This window comes from Rana temporaria, chromosome 1 (genome assembly GCF_905171775.1).
Source record: "Rana temporaria chromosome 1, aRanTem1.1, whole genome shotgun sequence".
NCBI lineage: Eukaryota > Metazoa > Chordata > Amphibia > Anura > Ranidae > Rana > Rana temporaria.
The window spans coordinates 167109893-167134259 of NC_053489.1; the positions used below are offsets into that span (position 1 = coordinate 167109893).

The 24367-nt window shown below is 42.5% G+C and overlaps 1 protein-coding gene across 5 annotated transcripts in view; it reads left to right on the top strand.

The window, feature by feature from the left end:
* Positions 1-24056, top strand: part of TAOK3 (TAO kinase 3) — a 371844-nt gene extending 347788 nt beyond the window's left edge. For all 5 annotated transcript variants that reach the window (XM_040345730.1, XM_040345722.1, XM_040345755.1 and 2 more), the window contains 2 exons: positions 8308-8490; positions 20587-24056. In XM_040345730.1, coding sequence (XP_040201664.1) covers positions 8308-8490; positions 20587-20748 — 345 coding nt within the window. In that variant the 3' untranslated portion in view covers positions 20749-24056. The remainder of the gene's footprint in view (positions 1-8307; positions 8491-20586) is intronic.
* The last annotated feature ends 311 nt before the right edge of the window (positions 24057-24367 follow it).

Here is a 24367-nt window from a genome sequence, read left to right on the forward strand (position 1 = left end):
CACAATGGCAAGTTCCCAGTCGCTACTACTTTTCACGTAAGGCCGTTCCATCTCTACCATCACGTGGAAGGGAATGTTCTGGCATCTTTGGACAAGGCAGTCAGCCGTAAAATCCACCTTACTGCTGACACGTGGTCCAGCAAGCATGGGCAGGGACGATAAATTTCATTCACAGCACACTGGGTAACGCTGCTTGCAACTCAAAAGGATGCAGGACAAGGCTGCTTGTTGTGCCCCCATGTCTCCATACAGCTGGTGGTGATGCCAGACCTGTGATCTTCTACCATCCTCCTCCTCTGCCACTTCCATGCCCTCCTCTGCAGGATTGTCCTATGAACATCAGCTACCCCCTAAGCGTTCAGAGGGCTATAAGTCAGACTAAAAGGTGCCATGCAGTGCTTCAGCTGGAGTGTTTAGGGGACAGGAACCACACCAGAGTAGAGATTCTTGCAGCTCTGCTGGGACAGGCCCAGAGGTGGTTCCCACCACATCAGCTGGAGCCAGGAATGGTGGTGTGCGATAATGGCTCAAACCTCCTGTCTGCCCTTAGACAGGGAAAGTTCACTGTTCAATGCTGCAGCGGCTATACATGCAGCATAGGGCCGTTTATGAGTACCTGTGCGAATATGGCACGACAACAGGCACAGGCCGCCTCTGCTTTTTTTTTCCCCATGCCAATGGCTGATCATTAAGAATGCATGCACTGTATTGTCACCATTTGAGGAGGCCACAAGGATGGTGAGCCGTGACAGTGCATGCATCTGTGACACAATCCCTGTTCTGTTCTTGCTGGAGCAGACTCTGCGTAGCATTATGGACAGAGCAGAGCAGGAGGAAGAGGAGGACTTCCTTTTTTCTCAAGGCCTACTTTATCAAGACACCATAATTTCCATGTCACAGAACACACAGGAGGAGAGAGGGGGGAGGATGAGGAGGAGGATTCTGGCACTTTCATAGGCTTCAAAGAAGAGGAAGCAATGGCTTTCCAACCCCAGGACCCTTGGGAGGAGGAAGTTCCAGATGCTGTTATCCTGAGTAACCCCAAGGAGTCTGCTTCTCAAGCTTCTGCAAATTTGAGGTGCATGGGCAACTTCACGCTTCAAAGCCTGCGAAAGGACCCAAGAATACGTGGCATAAAGGATGATTACTGGTTGGCAACCCTCCTTTACCACCGTTATAAGGGGAAGGTCTCGGAACTCATCTTGTCCCCACAGAGCGTGCAAAAGATAAAATCTCTTGAGGACACGTTAAAGAGGATTTTATTGAAGTTTCCTGACTCCTGTAGGTTACAGTGTAGTGGGAAATGTAGTTTTGAGTCTTCTGTTGGTCAAGAGTGGAGCGTTGGAGAAGGTGTCCGCCTAAGTGAGGCATTTCAGATTTTTTTTTGTACTCGCCACCCAGGGCTGTCAGCTTCCACATCCCATCAGCAGCGTCTGCATCACATGATGGACGATTACCTTGGGGCCAAAACAGAGATGGAGAGCTTTCCAGCTGATGATCCATTGACTTACTGGGTCATGAGAATGGCCTGAACTTGCCTGGTATGCTTTTGAGTTGTTGGGCTGCCCTGCATCCAGCGTGCTTTCAGAACGGCATTCAGTGCTGCAGGAGGTTTCGTTACTGATCATAAAATGCGTCTGGACCACGCCATGGACCATTTGCCTTTTATAAAAAATGAATCGGTCCTGGATTACCAGCTTTGAAGCCCCTGATACCGATGTCACTGATTGAGCCTTTTTGGGATGTGGAATCACTGCAGGACTTCGAGGCTGCCTAGCTTTGAGGGTGTTAATCATTTCACCTGGAACAATGTTTTTGGTATAGGTTTCATGGGCACAGTTAACACCCAAAGACCAATTTTTTAGAACCTATTTGACAATGGCATATCATTGCAATTTTTTTTGCCTTCATCAAGAGAACCTCTTAAGGGTTACGGTGGGAAGGCGCCCCTGACGTCCAAAGACCAATTTTTCTGCACCTGTTTGACGGGTGTATATCATTGCAATTTTTTACAGCAAGGCCAATTCTTGCTTTCTTCAAGATTACCTCTATAGGGTTACGGTGGGAAGGCGCCATCGACACCAAAAGACCAATTTTTACGTACCCATTACTTCTATCCAAAGTCAAAGTGACACCAGAATGTATCCAAAAAAATCTCTAATCTTGTTCCCAGTGCACTACATTGTGGCCTCATCATACACACTGGCTCCCCAGCTATTGCTGAGCAAAATAAAGGCAGCTTGCAGGGAAAATTTCATTTGCTGCAGCAGATTCTAGACCTGGTACTGATCTGCCACTTTATAGGTAGAGTAAGGGGAATCCCCTTCCTATATTGGAAGGAAATTTTTTATTTTTATGCTTTTCACTTTAAAAATCAAGAAATCACTGCTCATTTAACCACTTCCATACCAGGTACTTACGCAGCTTCCCGCCGAAGCCAATTTTCAGCTTTCAGCACTGTCGCACTTTGAATGGCAATTGCGCGGTCATGCTACACTGTACCCAAACAAAATTGGCGTCCTTTTTTCCCCACAAATAGAGCTTTCTTTTGGTGGTATTCGATCACCTCTGCGATTTTTTTTTTTTGCGCAACAACTAAAAAAAGGCTGAAAATTTGGGAAAAAAATTACGTTTTTATTTTTTTCTGTTAATTTTTTTGTAAATAAGTTTTCTCTTTCAATTACGGGCACTGATATGGCGGCACTAATGGGCACCGATGAGATGGCACTGATGGACATCGATGAGGTAGTACTGACGGGCACAGATGAGGTGGCACTGATTGGCGGCGCTGGTATGCGACACTGATGGGCACACATAGGCGGCACTGATGGGCACACATAGGCGGCACTGATGGGCACACATAGGCGGCACTGATGGGCACACATAGGCGGCACTGATGGGCACACATAGGCGGCACTGATGGGCACTCATGGGCGGCACTGGGCACTCATAGGCGGCACAGATGGGCACTCATGGGCGGCACAGATGGGCACTCATGGGTGGCACAGATGGGCACTGCTAGGTGGGCACTGGGCATGGATGGGCACTGTGGGGTGGCACTGATGGACACTGGGGTGGCACTGATGGACACTGGGGTGGCGCTGATGGACACTGGGGTGGCGCTGATGGACACTGGGGTGGCAGCACTGATTTTTGCCAGGTTGCCAGTCAGTGCCCATTTGTGGGCACTGACTGGCATCTTTTTTCTTTATGCTTTTTTTTTATTTATTTTTTAGACTTTTTTTTTTTTTTTTTCTGCCATTTTTTTTTTTTTGCCCACCCTGGTGCTCCAGGGTGGGCATCCCTGGTGGTCCAGTGTGGCGATCCGAGGGGGGGCTGCGCTGATAAACAATCAGCGCTAACCCCCCCTGTCAGGAGAGCCGCCGATCGGCTATCCTCTACTCGCGTCTGTCAGACACGAGTGAGGAAGAGCCATCGACGGCTCTTCCTGTTTACATCGTGATCAGCCGTGGTTGGACACGGCTGATCACGTGGTAAAGAGTCTCCGCCGGAGGCTCTTTACCGAGATCGGAGATGCAGGGTGTCAGACTGACACCCCGCATCACCGATCGCCGCGATGCGCGCCCCCACGGGCGCGCGCGGCATGAAATCCTGCAGGACGTTCTAGAACGTCCTGTCAGGATTTCATAACCACTTCCCGGACGTAAATCGGCCATAGGCCGGGCGGGAAGTGGTTAAAAATGACGTTTTTCAGACTGTTCACTGTTCACCCGACCCCCTATAACCATTGTATGCCCAATTAGTTGCATATAAGCCTTCGAAATGGGCACTTTTGATTTTTTGACGTTCGGGTCCCATTGACTTTAATGATATTTTGTTATTTGGGTCTGAACTTTCACGGTGTTCGAAAATTCTGGTGCGAAGCGAACAGGGGTCCGTTTGGCCCATTTACACCTGTGCAATTTGCAACATGTTTATCACAGCCACATCAATGCTCAACACCAGATTTCCACATTATTATCAACAGTGAGAAAACGTTTGGGAGCTTCCTTGCGCTTATCCCACCCCACCCCACATACAGTGGCTTATTTAATATTGAATTATGCACAAAGAATAATAAGCCATGAAAACCCTTAAATGTAGTCCAGCTGTTCTTAGCCACATACACAAGGTGAAGTTGCAGTGGTACTTAAAGCGGAACTTTGTCCGAAAGGAAAAGTTCTGCTTTTCTACCTCCCCCCAAACAAGTCCCAGAAGGCTACTGGAACATTCTCAGTGAAGCACGGCTCACATATGTGCAGTGGGAGGCCGCAAGGAGTCAGACAGCTTCCCACACTAGACATGGTGGGCCTCAAAGATTGATAAAGAACCAGCCTGGGTGAGGACAGCTCTGGATTCCTGGACAGTTCAGTGCCCCTCTATTAAGACAGTAGATACAGGGCACGGGGGGGAATGAAGATCCTCTTTAAGTAAACTTGTTACAAGAGACACTTTGAATACCTCTTTCTAATAGATTTCCTTAAAATAGCTTTAAAATCAGAGGTGTAACCATATAGAAAATAACAAAATGGCAACTTTCTTATAGGCAATCCCACTGTTACTATTTTAGGACACTGGACATGCTACATATACCCAGAAAAGTGATCAACATACACAGGACATGTGTAGAACGTCCAGTGCTTCTGTCACCATGCTGTGTCCCCCACTCCCACCTGCCGGCCATTCTCGGCTCTTAAAATGGAACTGGGAAGTAGCTGTGTAAATACAGAAGCTTGAGCAGCTGGTTGTTTATCAACACTGGTCCAATGCGAGAGATACAAATTAACACTGTTAAGGCAGCATACACATCTTGAGTTTTTTTGTATTCAACCAAAGAAAAACACTTTACAGATCCCTGCATCCACACAAGAAATATCTTGTGCTGTTTCATTGTATTCTGACAGCACGGACTCCCCCCTTTGTCAGAGTACACAGAATTAGCACTGCAGCCATTGGCTGATTGAAAGCTTTAGACCGGCTTCTATTGAACAGACAGCAGGAAGTACATACTGAAATGTTGCTGGTACCAGCAGATTCTCAGTCCACGTATACTGTTGCTTTACGTTTTGTATCTACAGTGTTTCATTCATCTGCAGATCAAAATGATGAGCTTTGAGCCACATATGCTTTCATTTTATAGCAACTTGACAAATAAATCTTTTTTTTTTCTTCTTATTTACTCCTTTGTTAGTCTTTAGTTTTACCCTGATCAGTCCTAATGATTTCCTCCTTTTTCTTCTTTCTTTCTTTCTTTCTTTCTTTTTCTCAACTGTTCTTTTCCTGCTATTTTTTTTTTTTTTTTTAATATGATCAAATAAGAAAAAAAATCTTTTTTCTTTAGTCCTTAAACTTTTTGACAATATAATTTTTGTCCTTAACCACTTCCATACCAGGCACTTACGCAGCTTCCCGCCCAAGCCAATTTTCAGCTTTCAGCACTGTCGCACTTTGAATGGCAATTGCGCGGTCATGCTACACTGTACCCAAACAAAATTGGCGTCCTTTTTCCCCCAAAAATAGAGCTTTCTTTTGGTGGTATTTGATCACCTCTGCAATTTTTTTTTTTTTTGCGCAACAACTAAAAAAAGACTGAAAATTTGGAAAAAAAAATACGTTTTTATTTTTTTCTGTTAATTTTTTTGTAAATACGTTTTCTCTTTCAATTACGGGCACTGATATGGCGGCACTAATGGGCACCGATGAGATGGCACTGATGGACATCGATGAGGTAGTACTGACGGGCACAGATGAGGTGGCACTGATTGGCGGCGCTGGTATGCGACACTGATGGGCACACATAGGCGGCACTGATGGGCACACATAGGCGGCACTGATGGGCACACATAGGCGGCACTGATGGGCACTCATGGGCGGCACTTATGGGTGGCACTGATGGATACTTATGGGTGGCACAGATGGGCACTGATAGGTGGGCACTGGGCATGGATGGGCACTGTGGGGTGGCACTGATGGACACTGTGGGGCAGCACTGATTTTGCCAGGTTGCCAGTCAGTGCCCATTTGTGGGCACTGATTGGCATCTTTTTTCTTTTTTTGAATGCTTTTTTTTATTTTTTTGCAGGCTTTTTTTTTTCCCACCCTGGTGGTCCAGGGTGGGCATCCCTGGTGGTCCAGTGTGGCGATCCAAGGGGGGGCTGCGCTGATAAACAATCAGCGTGAACCCCCCCTGTCAGGAGAGCCGCCGATCGGCTGTCCTCTACTCGCGTCTGTCAGACGCGAGTGAGGAAGAGCCATCAACGGCTCTTCCTGTTTACATCGTGATCAGCCGTGATTGGACACGGTTGATCACGTGGTAAAGAGTCTCCGCCGGAGGCTCTTAACCGAGATCGGAGATGCAGGGTATCAGACTGACACCCCGCATCACCGATCGCCGCGATGCGCGCCCCCACGGGCGCGCGCGGCATGAAATCCTGCAGGACGTTCTGGAACGTCCTGTCAGGATTTCATAACCACTTCCCGGACGTAAATCGGCTATAGGCCGGGCGGGAAGTGGTTAAATATTTGTATCTTAATTACAAAGTTTTTCATAATAAACTGGTCCATAACATGTGTCTAACCACATCAATTCCAGCATGTTCTATTCCTTTCTTTACATTTTTAATTTTTTCAGTGCTGTGATAGTTTGACATGCACATAGTATATTAAAATAAATACATAGGGCTAGATTCAGGTAGGGGCAGGCAATCTAACGGCGGCGCAGCGTATCGTATTTACGCTACGTCACCACAACTTACAGGAGCAAGTGCAGTATTCACAAAGCACTTGCTCCGTAAGTTGCGGCGGCGTAGCGTAAATGGGGCCGGCGTAAGCGCGCGTAATTCAAATGTGTAAGGGGGGGCGTGTTTTATGTTAATGTGTGTTGACCTGACGTGATTGACGTTTTGTACGAACGGCGCATGCGCCGTCCGTGTACATATGCCAGTGTGCATTGCTCCAAATGACGTCGCAAGGACGTCATTGGTTTCGACTTGAACGTAAATTGCGTCCAGCCCTATTCGCGAACGACTTACGCAAACGACGTAAAAAATTCAAAAATCGAGGCAGGAACGACGTCTATAATTAACATTGAGTGCGCCTCATAGAAGCGGGCACAACGTTACGCCGAAAAAGCCTTATGCAAACGGCGTAAAAAACGAACGCCAGGCGCACAAACGTGTTTGAATCGACGTAACTAGGTAATTTGCATATTCTACGCCGAAAACAACGGAAGCGCCACCTAGCGGCCAGCGTGAGAATGCACCCTAAGATACGACGACGTAATAGAATTACGCCAGTCAGATCTTAGGCTAATGTCGGCGTATCTAGCTTTCTGAATACAGAAAGTAGATACGCCGGCGCAGCTTTGAATTTACGCGGCGTATCTATGGATACGCCGGCGTAATTCTTTGCTGAATCTAGCCCATATTTTTTTGGGGGGACAGAACTTTCTTTTGGTGTTTAATAACCACAGTTTTTAAATAGTTTTACTATATAAAGCAAAAAAGACCACGCTTTTGGAATTGCTTATATTTACCTAGTATTTTTATAATAATTTGTTTTAGGTCGTTCATCATTTAGGTTTATTTATTAAAACCAAAGTCTTCAAGAAAAAAGTAGTTGTGGTTATGTTGCATTGAATCCCACCATAAGCATTAGGCTTATTAGCAATAGCCCCCTCCAATAAATCATTGGTGGACAGTGGCACTTCAAAACCCCCACCTTTTTAAAATATCAGTCACTGCTGGCCAGTGACAGTTTAAAACCTCCCACCTTGAATGAATTTACTTTGCTTTACTGTTTTAGCTTTACTTTGCTTGCTGCTGTCTCTCTTCCTATTCTTCCTTCAGTCCACTTCTGTGAGAGGTAAACACAGCCAGTATTAAACTTGTAATCGGAGTGATTGATTTACATTGATCACAAGGCACAGGGCTGCTCTGTTTAATTTGCCTGAGATTTGCACTGCCTAATGACAGTGCCATCAAATGAGTTGGGAACACGAAACCCCTCTATAGACTAGGACAGTAATATACATCCGGTTACAGTAGCAAATACCCTGATTGGCCATTTACCATAAAGGCCAGTGAGGAGGAGTTTAATGAAATAACTTGCACCTCACAAAACTAAAAGCAACCCAGAAAAACTACTGATCAGTGTAAATGTTCACATTAAATGTGAACTTGATTGCATTCTGTGTTTGCAGTTATTGTCGTTTATATAATCTATTTTTTTCCCTTTGTCTTCAACTACTATGCACCGACTTTGGACCTACAACGTGTTGTTTTGTGTATACCCTTGTTTGGGCCACAGTTGCGCTTGGACGAGGCTCAGGAAGCAGAATGCCAGGCTCTTAGGCAACAGCTTCAACAGGAGATGGAGCTACTGAATGCCTACCAGAGCAAGATCAAGATGCAAACAGAGGCACAGCATGAGCGTGAACTGCAGAAGCTGGAGCAAAGGGTGTCTCTCCGAAGAGCTCACCTGGAACAGAAGGTACAGAACATTTAGCTTCAAATTATTATTATATATGTGTGGTGTTCCTCATGTCCAGATTGCCACTTGACATTATAACAGAGCTAGAAAACTAGATTACAGCTAATATGTGTAACAAATCAATCTTAAAACTAAACGGACTTGGTATACATGGCTGCCAGACTTGTCGTCATGTTCATTGACGCTCATGTACACTTGTGATCTGCTTTACAGGGTGCTTTTGCTTTTAAGGTATATATAATTTGCATGGGAACATGTCCTATATAGTGCAAATCAACCAAGAGTGATCACCCCAGGGGTGCTGTTCTTCACTTTTGGCGAACCATAGAATGAGGGGGGCCTCTTAGACATCAGTGCAGTTTGTTCTCAGTCAGCCTCCAAATAGTCATGTAAACTTACCCTCAAGCTGACTGCACACATTAACCACCTCCCACCTGCCGTATTGTCAGTTGGGCAGGCGGTGGCTCTCTTTCGTCATGATTGCATGGGCACCACGATCGTCTTTGTCCCTGGGACACGGCGCATCACCAGTCCTTTTTTTCAGAATTTGTTTTTTAAAAAATGTCTTCTGTTCTAAAATTTTGCAAATAAATCTTTCTTCATAAATTTAGGCCAAAATGTATACAACATTTATTCTGCTATATTTCTTTGGTAAAAAAAAAACTAAAATCCGTGTTTATTATCTAGTCTGTGTGAAAGTTAGAGTCTAGTCTGGGCTCAAATCGCACTGCAAAGAATCGCATGTGGTGCGATTCATGTCCGAATTGCATGCAGTTCCCCCTGTGTGAACCCAGGCTTGTCATAGTGACTGCAGTGCAATTTGAGCCCATTCATTTTGTCTGAGGCTCAAATAGCACCACAAAGGTATCAGTACTCTGTATCACCGAGTACTTGACCGAATGTATCAGTGCTTGCCAGCAAGAAACGATATTGTTGCAACCTTAATACTTGCTTAATCTTCATGTACTGATGACCTATCATTCTTGAGGCCCTAAAATGCTAGGACCGTACAAATACCCACAAAAAAAAAACTTTGGGGAAAAAACACCCCAAGGTATTTAGTAAGAGACATGGTGAGTTTTTTGAAGTTGTAATTTATTTTGAAAGCTAAGAAATTAACCACTTGCCGCCCACCATATAGCAAAATGACGGTGGCAAAGTGGTTCTGTTATCCTGATCTAACATCCTATCATGTGATCAGGATAACTCGAGGAGATCGGTGGTGCGGCGTGTCAGACTGACACACTGCAACTCGATCTAGGTAAAGAGTCTCTGATGGAGACTCTTTACCACATGATCAGCTGTGTCCAATCACAGCTGATCACAGTGTTAACAGGAAAAGCTGTGTATATTGGCTTTTCCTCACTTGCGTCTGTCAGACGCAAGTAGAGGAGAAGCCTTCCGAGGATGCCCACCAGGTATGCCACCCATGGCCACCAGGGATGCCAATCAGTGCCCATAATTTATGCCAATTGGTGCCAAACACTATTGCCTGCCAATTAGTGATGCTCATTAGTACCATCCATCAGTGCCACCTCATTGGTGCAGCCCCATCTGTGCCCATTGATGCAGCCCCATCAGTGCCAGTCAGTGAAGAAGAAAAATGTACTTACACTTTACTTAAACAATACCTGTAGCTGCAGGCATCATCCTGGTATAACCGCTTGAAGTCAAATGAGTCCTGTTTTTGCGTGTATTCACACACAAAGCAGGACTCGGCCCCGCCCCCCGGCACCCACATCATTTGATTGATTGACAGCATCGGAAGCCAATGGCTGCACTGCTATCAATCAGGATGCGAGACACCAGCTAGAGTTCGTGTGTTCATTCCCAGCCGGAGGAAGACCGCGTTTAGGTAAGTAAAATGGGGGGGGGGGGTCTGCAGCACTACAGAATGTTTGATTTTTACCTTAATGCATAGAATGCATTAAGGTGAAACCCATGAGGGTTTACAACCCCTTTTAACAAACATTTTATTACAAATAAAGAAACGATAGACACAAAAAACAAGTTGAAAACTTGGATATGCGTCTTTGAAAGTGGATCTCTTTACATTGTATTGTGGTTATTATAAACAAAGCATTTAAAAAAAAAAAAAGGTTATACCTAATGAAACCCAACTAACTCCCGAGATGATCATCAAAAATTATAAATAAGTACATCAAACTTGTATATAAGATAATCATATATAGTAGAAATGGCGGTGGTGTTCTCTCAAAATAGTGGCAGTTCCTTAAATGGTTCTGTAGGTGAAATGGTTAATCCTATAATAAACAGGACATTTGTGGAATAGAAAATCAGAAACATACTAGGGCATCCACTTCTTTTATGGAAATATCAGTTGCATGTTATCCAGGTTGCATTCCGATAGGGCTTAATGAGGACTTCATATACAGCGGATAAAATAAGTGTTGAACACATCGTCATTTTTCTTGGTAAATTAAGTTATGTGTAAAAAAATGGTAGGACACAAGGAAAAAGTATTAAACATGCTTAACCAATATATATAAAAAAAAAAACATGTTTAACCACCTCAGCCCTGGGAAAATCGCCTGCCCAATGACCAGGCCATTTTTTGCGATTCGGCACTGTGTCGCTTTAACTGACAATTGCCCGGTCATGCAACATTGCACCCCAACAAAATTTACGTCCTTTTTTTCCCCACAAACAGAGCTTTTGGTGGTATTTGATCATCTCTGCGGTTTTTATTTTTTGCTCTATAAACAAAAAAGTGCGACAATTTTGAAAAAAAAGCAATATTTTTTTCTTTTTTGCTATAATAAATATCCCCAAAAAATATATATACATAAAAAAAAATTCCTCAGTTCAGGCCAATATGTACTCTTCTACATATTTTTGGAAATAAAAATCGAAATAAGCGTATATTCATTGGTTTGCGCAAAAGTTATAGCATCTACAAAATAGGGGATAGTTTTTTGGCATTTTTATTATTTATTTATTTTTATTAGTAATGGTGGCAATCTGCGATTTTTATCCTGACTGTGACATTATGGCGGACACATGGGACACTTTTGACGCTATTTTGTGACTATTGTCATTTATACAGCGATCAGTGCTATGAATAGCCACAGATTTCTTTGAAACCTATTGAGATTTTCCTTAGCTTTGTGTTTGGGATCATTGTCTTGCTGAAATGTCCACCCTCGTTTTATCTTCATCATCCAGGTAGATGGTAGCAGATTTTTAATAAGAATGTCTTGGTACATTTTTCCATTCATCCTTCCTTCAATAATATGACATTTGTAAGTATTGTATGCTGAAAAACAGCCCCACACCATGATGATCCCACCTCCAAACGTCACTGTTGGTATGTTTTTTTGGGGTGATATGTAGTGCCATTTGACCTCCAAACATGGTGTGTATTATGGCATCCAAATAGTTCAGTTTTGGTCTCAGCTGACCGGACTATATTCTCCCAGTATTTCACAGGCTTATCTAAATGTTGAGCAGCAAACTTTTTAAATGAGCTTCAACTTTCTTTTTCTTCAGCAATGGAGTCTTGTATGGTGAGCGTGCATACAAGCCATGGTGGTTGAGTGCATTACTTATTGTAATCTTTGAAGCAATTGTACCTAATCCAGGTCTTTCTGAAGCTCTTCACAAGTGGTTCTTGGCTCTTGGATAATTATTTTCACACCTCTGTCAGACATCTTGCGAGGAGTACCTGGTCGTGGCTGGTTCATGGTGGAATAATGTTCTTTCCACTTCCAGATTATGGCCCCAACAGTGCTCACTGGAACATTCATGTCCCTCTGACAGAAGCCGATTGGCTTTTTTTCTCCTCACTCTCACAGTGAGCGTGAGGAAAAAAAAAAAAGATTACTGATCTTCTGTTTACATCATGTGATGATCAGCTGACATTAGCTGACAGCTGATCACGTGGTAAGGTGCCAGGATTGGTTCCTTACTCTGATCTGTGATTAGCCGAGTCTCATAGACTTGGTGATCACAGCGCACATGGCGCGCACCTGACAGAAACGCTTTGACGGGCTACACCGTGGGCCTTAAGTGGCGGCAATTAAGGGCCACGCTGTAGCCGTCATTCTAAAAGGCACCCAGAGACTTGAGACCCAGAAAGGCACCTAGAGACTTGAGAAAGGGTTGGGCTCATAAACTCTATCCACTGGAACCATATGGTGTCAAACATTAGCATGGCATTTCTAAGATAGTAGATGTGTTTCAGAAGAGCTAGAGCTGTTGAGATCCATTATCTATTCACACAGAGTAGACGGTTGGGGCGAGGTCTATTTGCATGCGGTTAATCTGCTGGCTATGAATACTGCTCGAGAAATGTGAAGCGCTAAATTTTGATGAATTAGGGATAAATCTGTATATCCAAGCAGACACATAATGGGGTCATCCGCAAGGTTGGTGCCCAGAAGACCATTAAGGGTCCCTTACATTTCTGCCCAATACCTTTGCACCCTGGTACATTGCCACAGGAGATGGATAAGGGATCCTGGGGATTGCGCACAACCTGGATCTTCTCGCACCCCTATATTGTATACAAATTCAGGGGTTCTGTAGACCCTATGCAAAATAAATGTCTGTCTGTGAAAGGGGGATAGGGAAAACTATCTGGAGTGACTATAAAACATTCTCCCAGATGTCACCAGAGTTGGAGCCCACATCCCTCTCCCATCAAGCTTTACATAACATGGAAATTTTCAAGAGACAGTGATTCAGCAATGTAACCCTTAGTGGATGAGGCTGGCACCACGGTGCCAATAATGGACCTATGGAAAAAGGAGACTGTAGCAAAGTTGGATTGGGCTTGGATGGCATGCCTGAACTGCAGATCTTGATAGTACCATTTAGTGTCGAGGGTAAATTCTTCCTACAGTTGTGCATAGGGATTTATAGTGCGATTTTCATACAACTGTGCCCACTTGCATATACTCACCCCCCTCTCGCCTCCGGAAGCCATGGAGCTTGGCAATTTCTGAAAACAATGTGTTGTTCCAAATGGGGGTATGTTTGGTGAAGAAGGAAATCTTAAGCAATTTTTTTGCCATATCTCACATTTTACACATTGTAAAGGACTACAAGCTACCCTACTCACTGCATTTCTAAACAGGCACTTCTAGAGTAGATAGGAAATGTTGGCCTTGGTTTGTATATGAAAGGAGGGGGCAAGAGGGTATCCCCAAGTCGCACCCACCAAATGCTGTATTTGGGCAGCAATATAATAGAGCAATGGATTAGAAGCACCTAATCTGCATCTTCAGGGTAATTGAGCAGTTCCAGTTTAATCCTCTGTGAATTTGTCCTCCAGATCAAATCCCGATATGGTTGTGACCATTATGAAAATTCTCAGGGGCATCTCCACAGGGGAATTGAGGCGACAATAGAGAACTTGTGGCATCCAAATCATTTTAAGTAGGTTTACTCGCCCCACAACAGAGAGAGAGTTTTCACCACGCCTTTCATTGAGTTTGAAGTTTTGACAGTAAATGCAAAATATTATCTGAAATGTAATCTGGTGGGAAGCTGGACATTGCCTAAGTATTTAAATTAAGCGACCATTTTAAGATGTGGGGTGGTGGCAAAGAGGCAAGCAGTGGGTCTAAAGGAAGCAGCATAGAGTTCAACTAATTGATGGTAAGCCCTGAGAATTGTCCAAAGGTGTCAAGGCGATGCTGGTAATGAGGCTTGAGTGTTTGAGCAGTGGCAGCTGGTGCTCAATTTTTTTGGGGGGTGGCGCAAACAAACTGAAAAATTCTGGGAAAAAAAACACATCAATTGCAGCCTCACTGTACCCCCAACTGCCCCCTCGTTGTCTGACCATCTTGGTGGTGGTTCACACAGCAGGTGATGGCTGCGAGCTATGGGACAGGCATTGGGTCAGACGTCGCCAAGCTGTGGGTCAGGCGGCGGCTCCTGTGTCCTCTATGCTTCCACCGTGCGTCTCTTCTTTCCTCCTGCTAGGCGTCCAATAGGATCGCCTGTCCTTTCAGCCAACAAGTAAAGGGTAACAGACCCGCACTTCCTTGCTATGCATGAATCTATCCATTACTCATATGAGGGGACGGCGCCCTTAATGGTCAGGCTGCCACTGTGTTTGAGAGGAATATAAGTACATCATCTGCGTAAAGGGCAGCCTTGTTCTCTAAGAAACCTCTAACAAAACCTGTGACATCCACAGAATGACGAAGCAGACAAGTTAATGACTCTATGACGATGATAAGATGTACAGGAGACACGGGACACCCCTGCATGGTGCCTCTGCATAGGTTAAAGAAGGACTGCAGACCATTAACAATGATGCAAGCCCTCAGAGCAGCATAAAGTAATTTTACCCACTTACAAAAAGAACAGCCCACAAGACTTCATATTTTGCTGATAATTGAATACATCAAAATAAGGGGAGATGTTGCCAATCTATACATGCTATATCCAAGAAACTTGAATAATCCAAACATGGAGAAAGTCTTTAGGTGAATTTGACCTGTCGTCCTTTAACCACTTCCCGCCCGGTCAATGGACAATTGACGTCCGGGAAGTGGTTGTGAAATCCTGACTGGACGTCTATTGACGTCCTGCAGGATTTCATGCCGGCGCGCACCCGTGGGGGCACGCAGCGCGGCGATCGGTGCTGCGGGGTGTCAGTCTGACACCCTGCATCTCCGATCTCGGTAAAGAGCCTCCAGCGGAGGCTCTTTGGACACGGCTGATCACGTGGTAATCACGACTGATCACGATGTAAACAGGAAGAGCCGTTGATCGGCTCTTCCTCACTTGCGTCTGATAGACGCGAGTAGAGGAGAGCCGATGGGCGGCTCTCCTGACAGGGGGGGTTCACGCCGATTGTTTATTAGCCCACACTAGACCACAGGGAAGCCGCCAGGACCACCGGGGATTGGAGGAAACGTGGATGGCCAGGTACATCCCCCATGGCCATCCACATGTAAAAAATATGCACAATAGATGCCAATTAGTGCCCACTGACTGGCAACATGGGCACTGATTAGAAAAATTGTAAATAAACAAGTGCCACCCCTCAGTTTCCATCAGTGCCCATCCATGCCCAGTGCCCACCTATCTGTGCCACCCATCAGTGCCACCCATATGTATCCATCAGTGCCACCCATATGTACCGATTAGTGCCGCCTATGAGTGCCCATCAGTGCCACCTCATCGGTGCCCATCAGTGCCCGTAATTAAAAAAGAAAACGTACTTATTTACAAAAAAAATAACAGAAAAAAATATAAACTTTATTTTTTTCAACATTTTCGGTCTTTTTTTAGTTGTTGGCGCAAAAAAAAAAAATCGCAGAGGTGATCAAATACCACCAAATGAAAGCTCTATTTGTGGGAACAAAATGATAAAAAAAATTGTTTGGGTACAGTGTAGCATGACCGCGCAATTGTCATTTGAAGTGCAACAGCGCAGAAAGCTGAAAATTGGCTTGGGCAGGAAGCTGCGTAAGTGCCTGGTATGGAAGTGGTTAAAGACAAGAATGTCCACATACAGTATACACTTTAACAGTGACCACTGAGACAACACACTGGTGCAGTATTTTCCAGTCTCTAAATGGGTTTAACCTGTCATTAGTAATACACGAATGTCCACATGCAGACTTCTACAGGAACCACCGAGACCTTGTATGCATGATATAGATATGTGGTTTATATGTGCAACGGTCAGGGGTTAATGCCGTTTACGATATTCCATTCCAACAACCCACGCCAGCTTATCGACACTCCACAATCCAGCAGACGAACACGACCCATAGGATTCCCTAGAAACGAGACACACACAGCTCTGTTCTCTGGTTCAAAATGAATAGATCCTTTAATGGTAAACGTAGGCTCTTTATATACAGTCAGCAACCAAATATGAACAATGACTCAACTCTACCCACAACATTATACAATGCTTCCCAAGGAGCCTCCAATACACATCTTGGGTAGACTTTCTGGCACCCGGTCTGACACAATCCACATGAGCTAATTGGCTACAGCTGACAAGTCAGACATCATGACCCCGGCTCTTCTCACCTGCTATACAATACACATTTATCATCAATAGAAATTCACACAATACAGTGTTAATTAGCATCACACAATGAAAGGTCTTTAGAAGCCAGACTAAGGTTAGTTTACATGACAGTAGCAGAGTTAATTACCCCCTTAACAGTCTGTGTTCCCACATGAATGAGTCACTCTTCTATTGACCTGTTGGGTTCAGAATCAACAACCTGTAATTAGTTCTTGCAGACATTCTTGAATATATTGTGGATTACAGACCCATGTTAAAACAATCCAACATATGTCCCTTATTTTCTGTCTCAATCTGTGTAAGAGCTTCTGGGTCCCATGGCCCTCCCGTTACAATATGCATGGCCTATATGGTTGGTGCAGCATCATCCAGTCTCCAGGTGGATTTTGGTTGTCATTTAATTAATAATACTCGGATGTCACATGTAGACTTGCACTCCTAAGAACCACAGAGACCAATATATGCGCATTGGCTTAGATGTCACGTGAAATAGTTAGGAGGCCCATTCAGCAGGTGACCAAAGTAGAGGCATGTATACACAAAAGTCCACTCACTCTCACCACCGGATCAAATTGGAAAAGAGAGAATGATATCCAACTGGTTTCGTTGGTGACCCAATTTTCTCAAACTTCCCACACCACAATGCTGTACCACATCCCAAAATACTGCACCAGGTGTTATAGATGGCACACAAAGGGGTGGGGAACACCAAACATGCATCCAGCCCCCTTTTTTTCCCTGACAAATCAGAATATCCCACTATCTCTCCCAACCCCTCCTACCTGGAAATAAACGCCAAAGGCGCATCAGCAGTCTGAAATAGAGTGGAACTAAGGGCACCATTTTTCAGGAAGTGCACCCAAAAAAACATATATTACAAGAACAAACCATCCCAATTTATTTCATTGCAATAATAATAGAACATTTCCTACTGAGGTGCCTTTTGGCAATCTTTTCCAGGTGGGGAGGGGTTGGGAATTTTGGTAATGGCTTCACAAGCTTCTCATGAGACACTGAGGTCTCATCTGACATGAAGAAATTAAATGGCTAGCTGTTAGTTTTTCTACTTTTAGTTGCCCTGCATCCACCTTTAGCAACCTGTTGTTTGCAATAGCCATTAAAACCACTCCAAGGCCAGCCATAGACAGATCAAATTCCAGCCGGTTCAGCATGAATATCAATCCATCTACGGGCCAGCTAGTTGTACTGAAGTCAATCTGTTCAGTGACTTCAGTACAACCAGCCTGGCAGGTTTTTCTCATTCGGTCGCTGCAGGCAGCTATAGCTGCCAGCAGTGATCGTATTATGACAGCGGGGAAACCACCTACTGTCAGAATATTGTAGCGCACTCTAACAATTATTATTATTATTATTTTTTTTTTAATGGCCCGATGGAAGTGGAGCACAGGGGGAACATATTTACTTAGGATGTGGTAACCTAGGACAGCAAAGGAGGAAAGGAGGCAACAGCATATTTATGTCCACCGAATTGCCTAATAAAGAGTGAGGGGGGGGGGGGGGGCGGTAGTTCAATTTAAAATGTTGAGCAATCTGTTGCCATGAAGAGTTTTACAAGCCGTCTCCAACTTGATTGCTAGCTATTGGCGAAAGGCTGTGGACAAATCAAGCAAACGGGAAGTGGGATTTCTGGGGGGGATTCTGTACACAGATGTAAAACAGAAAACCTCCACTTTGCCTCTTTATAAAATAGAAAGGTTTCAAATGTATTTCTTTTTATAACTTTACATTATAAAAGCAATAATTGTGTAACAACTATATATATCCACTTTTAACTAAACAAACTTTAACTAAACAAACTTGGCAACAGAACTGGAACAAGATAAAAGTCCACAGGACACATTGTTTTTAATAATAAGCAAGACAAATATCTAGCTTTGGGTTTACTACATCCAGCAAAAGGAGGTTTAAAGCCTGGTACACACTATAGTTTTTTTTTTATTATTATTTCATGCAATCCAGCAGGTTGCATGAAAATAAACGGACAGCTCCAGTTGGAGCCACTGTACTGAGCATGCAAGGTTAGTCTCCCCACTGAGCTGTTCTGACAAATTAATGAATTTGTCCTTTTTTTTAAAAAAAAAAAGACAAAGCATGAAAAGTGTGATTGGACTCAAATTTTAAAAGTTTACATACAAATGTTAATTTAAAAAAAATGCCAAAAAAAGCTGAGCGAAAAAAATGAAAAAGTTACTAAAACAAAGTGTCAAAAAAGACCCAAACTATTTTTAACACACAAAAAAAAAAAAGCCCCATGTACAGCTTGAGGCATTGGCTTCTGCTGCAACTTGTACAGTCTTGGGATTGCCTGATGTTTGGTATAGGTATATCTGTGAGAAAGCTGGCACAATAAAACAGCTGGTGTTCATACTTCACATTACTATTCTAAGATCCAGTGTGCCAGGGAGCCAGCAAGTGTCAGCAGTAAAGGTAATTGTCAGCAAGAACATTGTATTCTTGCTGCACTGTTTCTCAGTTCCCCTTTCTCCTCTCACAGCCCAGTACTTCTGATACTGTTCAGGCCACTGCTGCAAATAGAAGAAGAACAGCAGAACACAGCAACTGGGTGGCACTTTGCAATCCCCTACCTAGGCCCAGATCTTGTGAAAGCCTAGTTCTTATGATTTAGATTGGGAGAGCTGCATTTTCCCAATGCAGTCTACAGTATTGAGCTGTTACTTTGACAGCTCGGTCCTTGCACAGTGTAAAAGACTATGCGGTGCAGAAGCAGGAGAGGCTTTTGCCCTCTGTACCCTCTAGGCGGGTAAGAGAGAGAAGACAAGGGCGCAGGATCTCGGTTTAGTCAGAAGCCTCTTCTACCTGAGCCTTCTGTGTGGGGCTTGGGACTAGTGTGGTTGTAGACTCTGGAACACGCCACAACCACCACCCCAAATAATTTAAAAAAAACTTCTAACCCCACGGCCATTACTCTGAAAGCAGTTTGCTAGGCATACATTTTAACCTTCACATAGTATTTTATCTGAAGTTAGCTGTGATAGTCATCTACGGGTATTGTAATTTACTTCTTGAAGTAATGGAGATAATTAGAAGCCTTTGCTCTCCTCTCATTTCTTGTTTAAATACTGTAGTAACTCCAAACCAACAACAACCCCTTTAATCTAATCTAGTTCAGGGGTCTCTAGACCTTCCAAACACAGGGACAGTTTATTGTCCTTCAAACTTTAGGAGAGCCGGACTGTGGTCGGTGGGAGTAGAAAATGTCCTGGTATCGGTGGGAGTAAAACATTCCCCATGATTGGTATTGGGGGGGTAATTGTGCCCCATCATTGGTATAAATGGGAGAAATCGTGCCACATCATTAGTATCAGTGGTAGCAATAGTGCCCCATCTTTGGTATCAATGGGAGGAATAGCGCACCATCATTGGTAGTAATTGTGCCCTATCGGTGGGATCAGTGGGAGTGCCCCATCATTGGTGTCAGTGCTAGTAATAATGCCCCGTCGTTTGTATCAATGGGATTAATCGCGTGCCATCGTTGGTATCAATAGTGCACCATTGTTGGTGTCCGTGGTAGAAATAGTGCCCCATCGCTGGTGCCAGTGGGAGGAATAGTGTTCCATCATTGGTTGCTGACAGTGGGGGGGGGGGGGGGGGGAATGCCCCAAGATCTTGATAAAAGCAAGCAGTTTGGAGACCTCTGATCTAGTTTATCAAGAAATAAAACTCACTTCATAAAACGCACATCTCTAGAAAAAACTTAAGTCACCTGACAAATCCATGGTAAGCTACCCAAAATGCACACACAATTGTTAATAACACTTCTTCTTTTGCCTTCAATGTCACCGTTGGTCTTCAGATGGGGGTGGGCATATGTTCGTCATGCTGTACTGGTATGGGCAACATATTACATGTGCTTGTGTTACCGTTTTTGTGGATGAGACCTCATTAAAAATTATTGTTCACGTTGTTTGTAGATGACAGCATTTAAACACGTATGTTCTTTTTAGGACCCAATAGCACATATACTGTATTTTATATATGCAACAATACACCTTTGTTGACTTTTTACTAAGACTGTTCCATGTTTGTTTTAGATTGAAGAGGAGTTGGCTGCCCTTCAGAAGGAGCGCAGTGAGAGGATCAAGCATTTGTTTGAACGCCAGGAAAGAGAAATTGAAACCTTCGATATGGAAAGTTTACGGTTGGGCTTTGGAAATCTGGTGACGTTAGAATATCCCAAGGAGGACTATAGATGAGAGAGGCCAGTTTTTGCCATTTAAATAAAAGAACAATAATAATATTAACAGTGACAGCAAGGAGAACCTGCAAAACGTACATTCCCCATTTTAACGGGCGTGCTCTCTCTCTCTTCTCTCTCTCCCTCCCTTTATCTCTCTCTTTCACTCTATCTCTCTGTCTCTATCTATCTCTGACGTCCGTCGGACACTAGTGCCTGTAATTCTTTTTACTCACCAGGGTGCCTCTGGGCAAATCTGAGCACGGAGCAAGCTCCCTGGCATACCTCTCAAGTGTCCCTGATTGTCACTCAAAATTTCAATCCATCAGAACATTGGTGCTTGTTATACAAACCGAAGATTCAAACAGCGGGAAGGAGTCTTGAAGTTAAAGTTGTGTTTTGTGTCGAAACTCTTCCTTTATTCATAACCCCTTTTGTGGAAAGAGATAACTTGATTATTCAAAGTTTTGTCCATGATGTTCCTTGGGGAAGATGTTGAGAGGTATGTGGTTTTATCAGTGTGAGGATTGAGAGGTATGTATCTTCTATGCCTCTGTCAGAGGGCTTATGAGGGCTCTGTGTCTTTTGGCCAGGCTTTGGCAGAAGGTGAGAAGTGTGTGTCCCTGGTGTCTCTTGAGTACTTTGAGGGGTGAAAGCTACATGTTTATGATTCCTCTGCTGAGACTAAAAAAATGTGTCTCCTGCAGTTTGGTAAGAAGTCAGCTCCATAGTTTCAGATGGTTTCATAACCCATGATGCACAAGTTGTCAGTCTGTGATTAACCCCTTCAGCCCTGAGCCAGTTTAGTGGCAGTGTATAAGTTAAATCTGGTGATTGATTTTTACCTTTTTAAAGACTGTGGTCATTTTGGCACTTTTAGAAGTTTGGTTACGATGAGCTTACCACCTCTCTTGTACTGGGTTGGTATCCAGTAAAAACTAACCTTCCAATCTTCTAAAGTGCCTAACACTAAAAACTAAAACTCAGGGATGAAGAGATTAATTTCTTGATGTTCAGTAACACATTTGAGAGACTAGAGAGAAATGAGGAGATACACATAAAATACAAACCAACATAAAATGTGAATAACTGTTGGTTGCTACAAACATTTTATTCTGTTTAAAGTACAAGCAAAAAAAAAATATATATACAATTTAATACATAAAAGAGAGAGAGAAGCATAAAACTGCAGCCTTAAGGTTACTGCTGCTGCGTTAAACATTGTTGTTTTTTTGGTATTTGTTCGTCAGGAATAAAAAAAAAAAGAGATTTTATTAAACTATTGAGGTTTGATACATTTTACAGAAACCAATCATGTTGTATATATATATAGACATATTGTTGGGAGGGGGAGAAGCAGAATTTGGGGGGTTGTTTGGGCAGATGGGGAGGGTAGAATGTCTTGTGATAATATATATATTTTGTTTCATTTTTTATTTTTTTATTTTCTTGTTTGTTTTTTTCCTTTTTTTTTTTTAGTTTTTCTTTGTTTTAATTTTTTTTTTTTTCTTTTTGATGACTTATGCTGGCCGGAGCAGAAATTGACTTTGAATTTTCATTGCACTTTTGGCTCCTAATCAATGGTACTTTTTACTCCAGTCCTGGTTTTCTTATATGTATATACCATATGTATTCTTAACTGACATAAGGCAGCTGGGAAATTAAGACCAAAATACACTATTTATCAATGACTTTGGCAAGGTAAGGTGCCAGAGAATAATTTTTGCTAAATCTTTGCAATATATTGCTAATGTATGCCAGGATGTAAAAAAATAATTAAAACCATCAAAGGTTAAGTAAATTTACAGAGTGTGTACATGTGATGTACACGGAGTGTGTACATGTGATTGGTGAATTCTACCAGCTCTCTGCTCCAATCCATGTGACAGTGTGTCCACGCCGTATGCAGCCAGTTAATTGTTTTCGCTGCCTAAACCCAAGTAAATACATTTTTATACATAGGAGTGGACACAGTTTCGAAAACTGGATTTGAAAGGAGTACTTGGGTAGAAAATTAAGATTTCTTTATTTCTTTGGTATTAATATATCTTTATTAAAAAAAAAAAAAAAAAAACGGATTGTGAATACATATGCCTCAGTCAATAAATACTGTATATCCCTGGTTCCTGGTACAATTCTAGTTCCTGCTTTCATTAGTCCTGGAACCTGAGCATGGAAGAAAGTACTGTATTTGCTTCACAAGAAGTTTTTTGTTCAGCACTAATTGTAGCTAATTATCCTTTAAGCCCATCAGGTTGAAAGGTGGAATTTCAGGGTTTATTTCTTTCTGTCTGTCTTTTTTTATTTTTTTTTCCTTTTTTATTTTCTTTTTTTTTGTGTTCCTTTTTTTCTCCCATAATTTTATTTTTTGGGTGGAGGGCATAAAAATTTAATAGATAATGGCTGTGATGTACTGAGTCAGTGTTTCCTCAAAGAACATTTCAGTGTGTTCATAAAAAATATTGCATAAATATGAACAAAATAAGAAAACCACTTTTAGAGAGAGAGTATTTTTGAAGCTGAAAATTCTGTATAAAAATTGATGTTAGACAAGTAATGTATCGTATTTGTTCAAGAATATTATAAGAAAAATCAAACTTTGCGGACTATTTTTTGGCACAAAATAATAAGTTAAAGATACTTATTTTATTTTTAAGAGAATTGAATTAAAAAATAATATATAGAGTCTCAATTAATAAATGCATTTAATACGTTCCCCTTTTTCGTCTGTAAACTGCTTTTACAAATGCTGTTTAAGTGGTATTTGCAGGGCAAGTGAATCAAATCAAGCGTGCCCTGCTTGGATTTTAATATTTACCGTCCTCATTTTTAAAGATCTTATGCTCTGGCTTAGTACATCTTGGTCCTAATTTATAAGTGTGAAAAAGGTCCTCTAGAGTAAAGCATTTTTATTAAATTTAATGCAGTTAGTTATTCATATAATGGTCTCTGTTCTTCCTGGATACATGTAGCTGTATTTTCACACACAATGCTACCACATTGCACTTTTGTTGAGTGTACAAATTTAAATTTCAAAATATTTGATTTTTATTTTGTGTTGATTTCCTGGAAAATACATTCAGTTCATAAAATAATTCTTTTACAAGAATATTTTATATGGAAACTTGTCAGTTATATTGATAATTATTGGACACCAAAGCCAGTATCTGAAAACAAAAAGAAAAAATTGTTTCATCATTTCAGTGCATACTTCTTGTATTGAGGAGAAACCTGAATTTAAGGTAAAGCATATACAATATTTTGAGATATTTTAGTTTTTGGGAATTGGCACAATTACACGCAAATAAAACTGAAAATTGATAAGAATGTATTTATTATTTGTTCAATTTGAAATACTCGCTTGAAAGATGGGGAAAGTTCTGAACCAACCAGAAAAAAAATGAAATATAACTTTTTGTTTGAATCTGAAAAATGTAAGATAAGTTATTTGTACAGATCTCCTGGAAGCTGGAATGGGAATATGTAAAACCAGGACTGGGTATAATGATCTGTGTTAAAGGGTGCTTTACACTTTGTCAAGTGATTAACGTCATGCACCTGCAAAGCACGTCCACCACTCTGTCTACACTGTGCTCATTTGGGTCCCACTCTCTCTGGTACAAAAATATCCTTTGTGG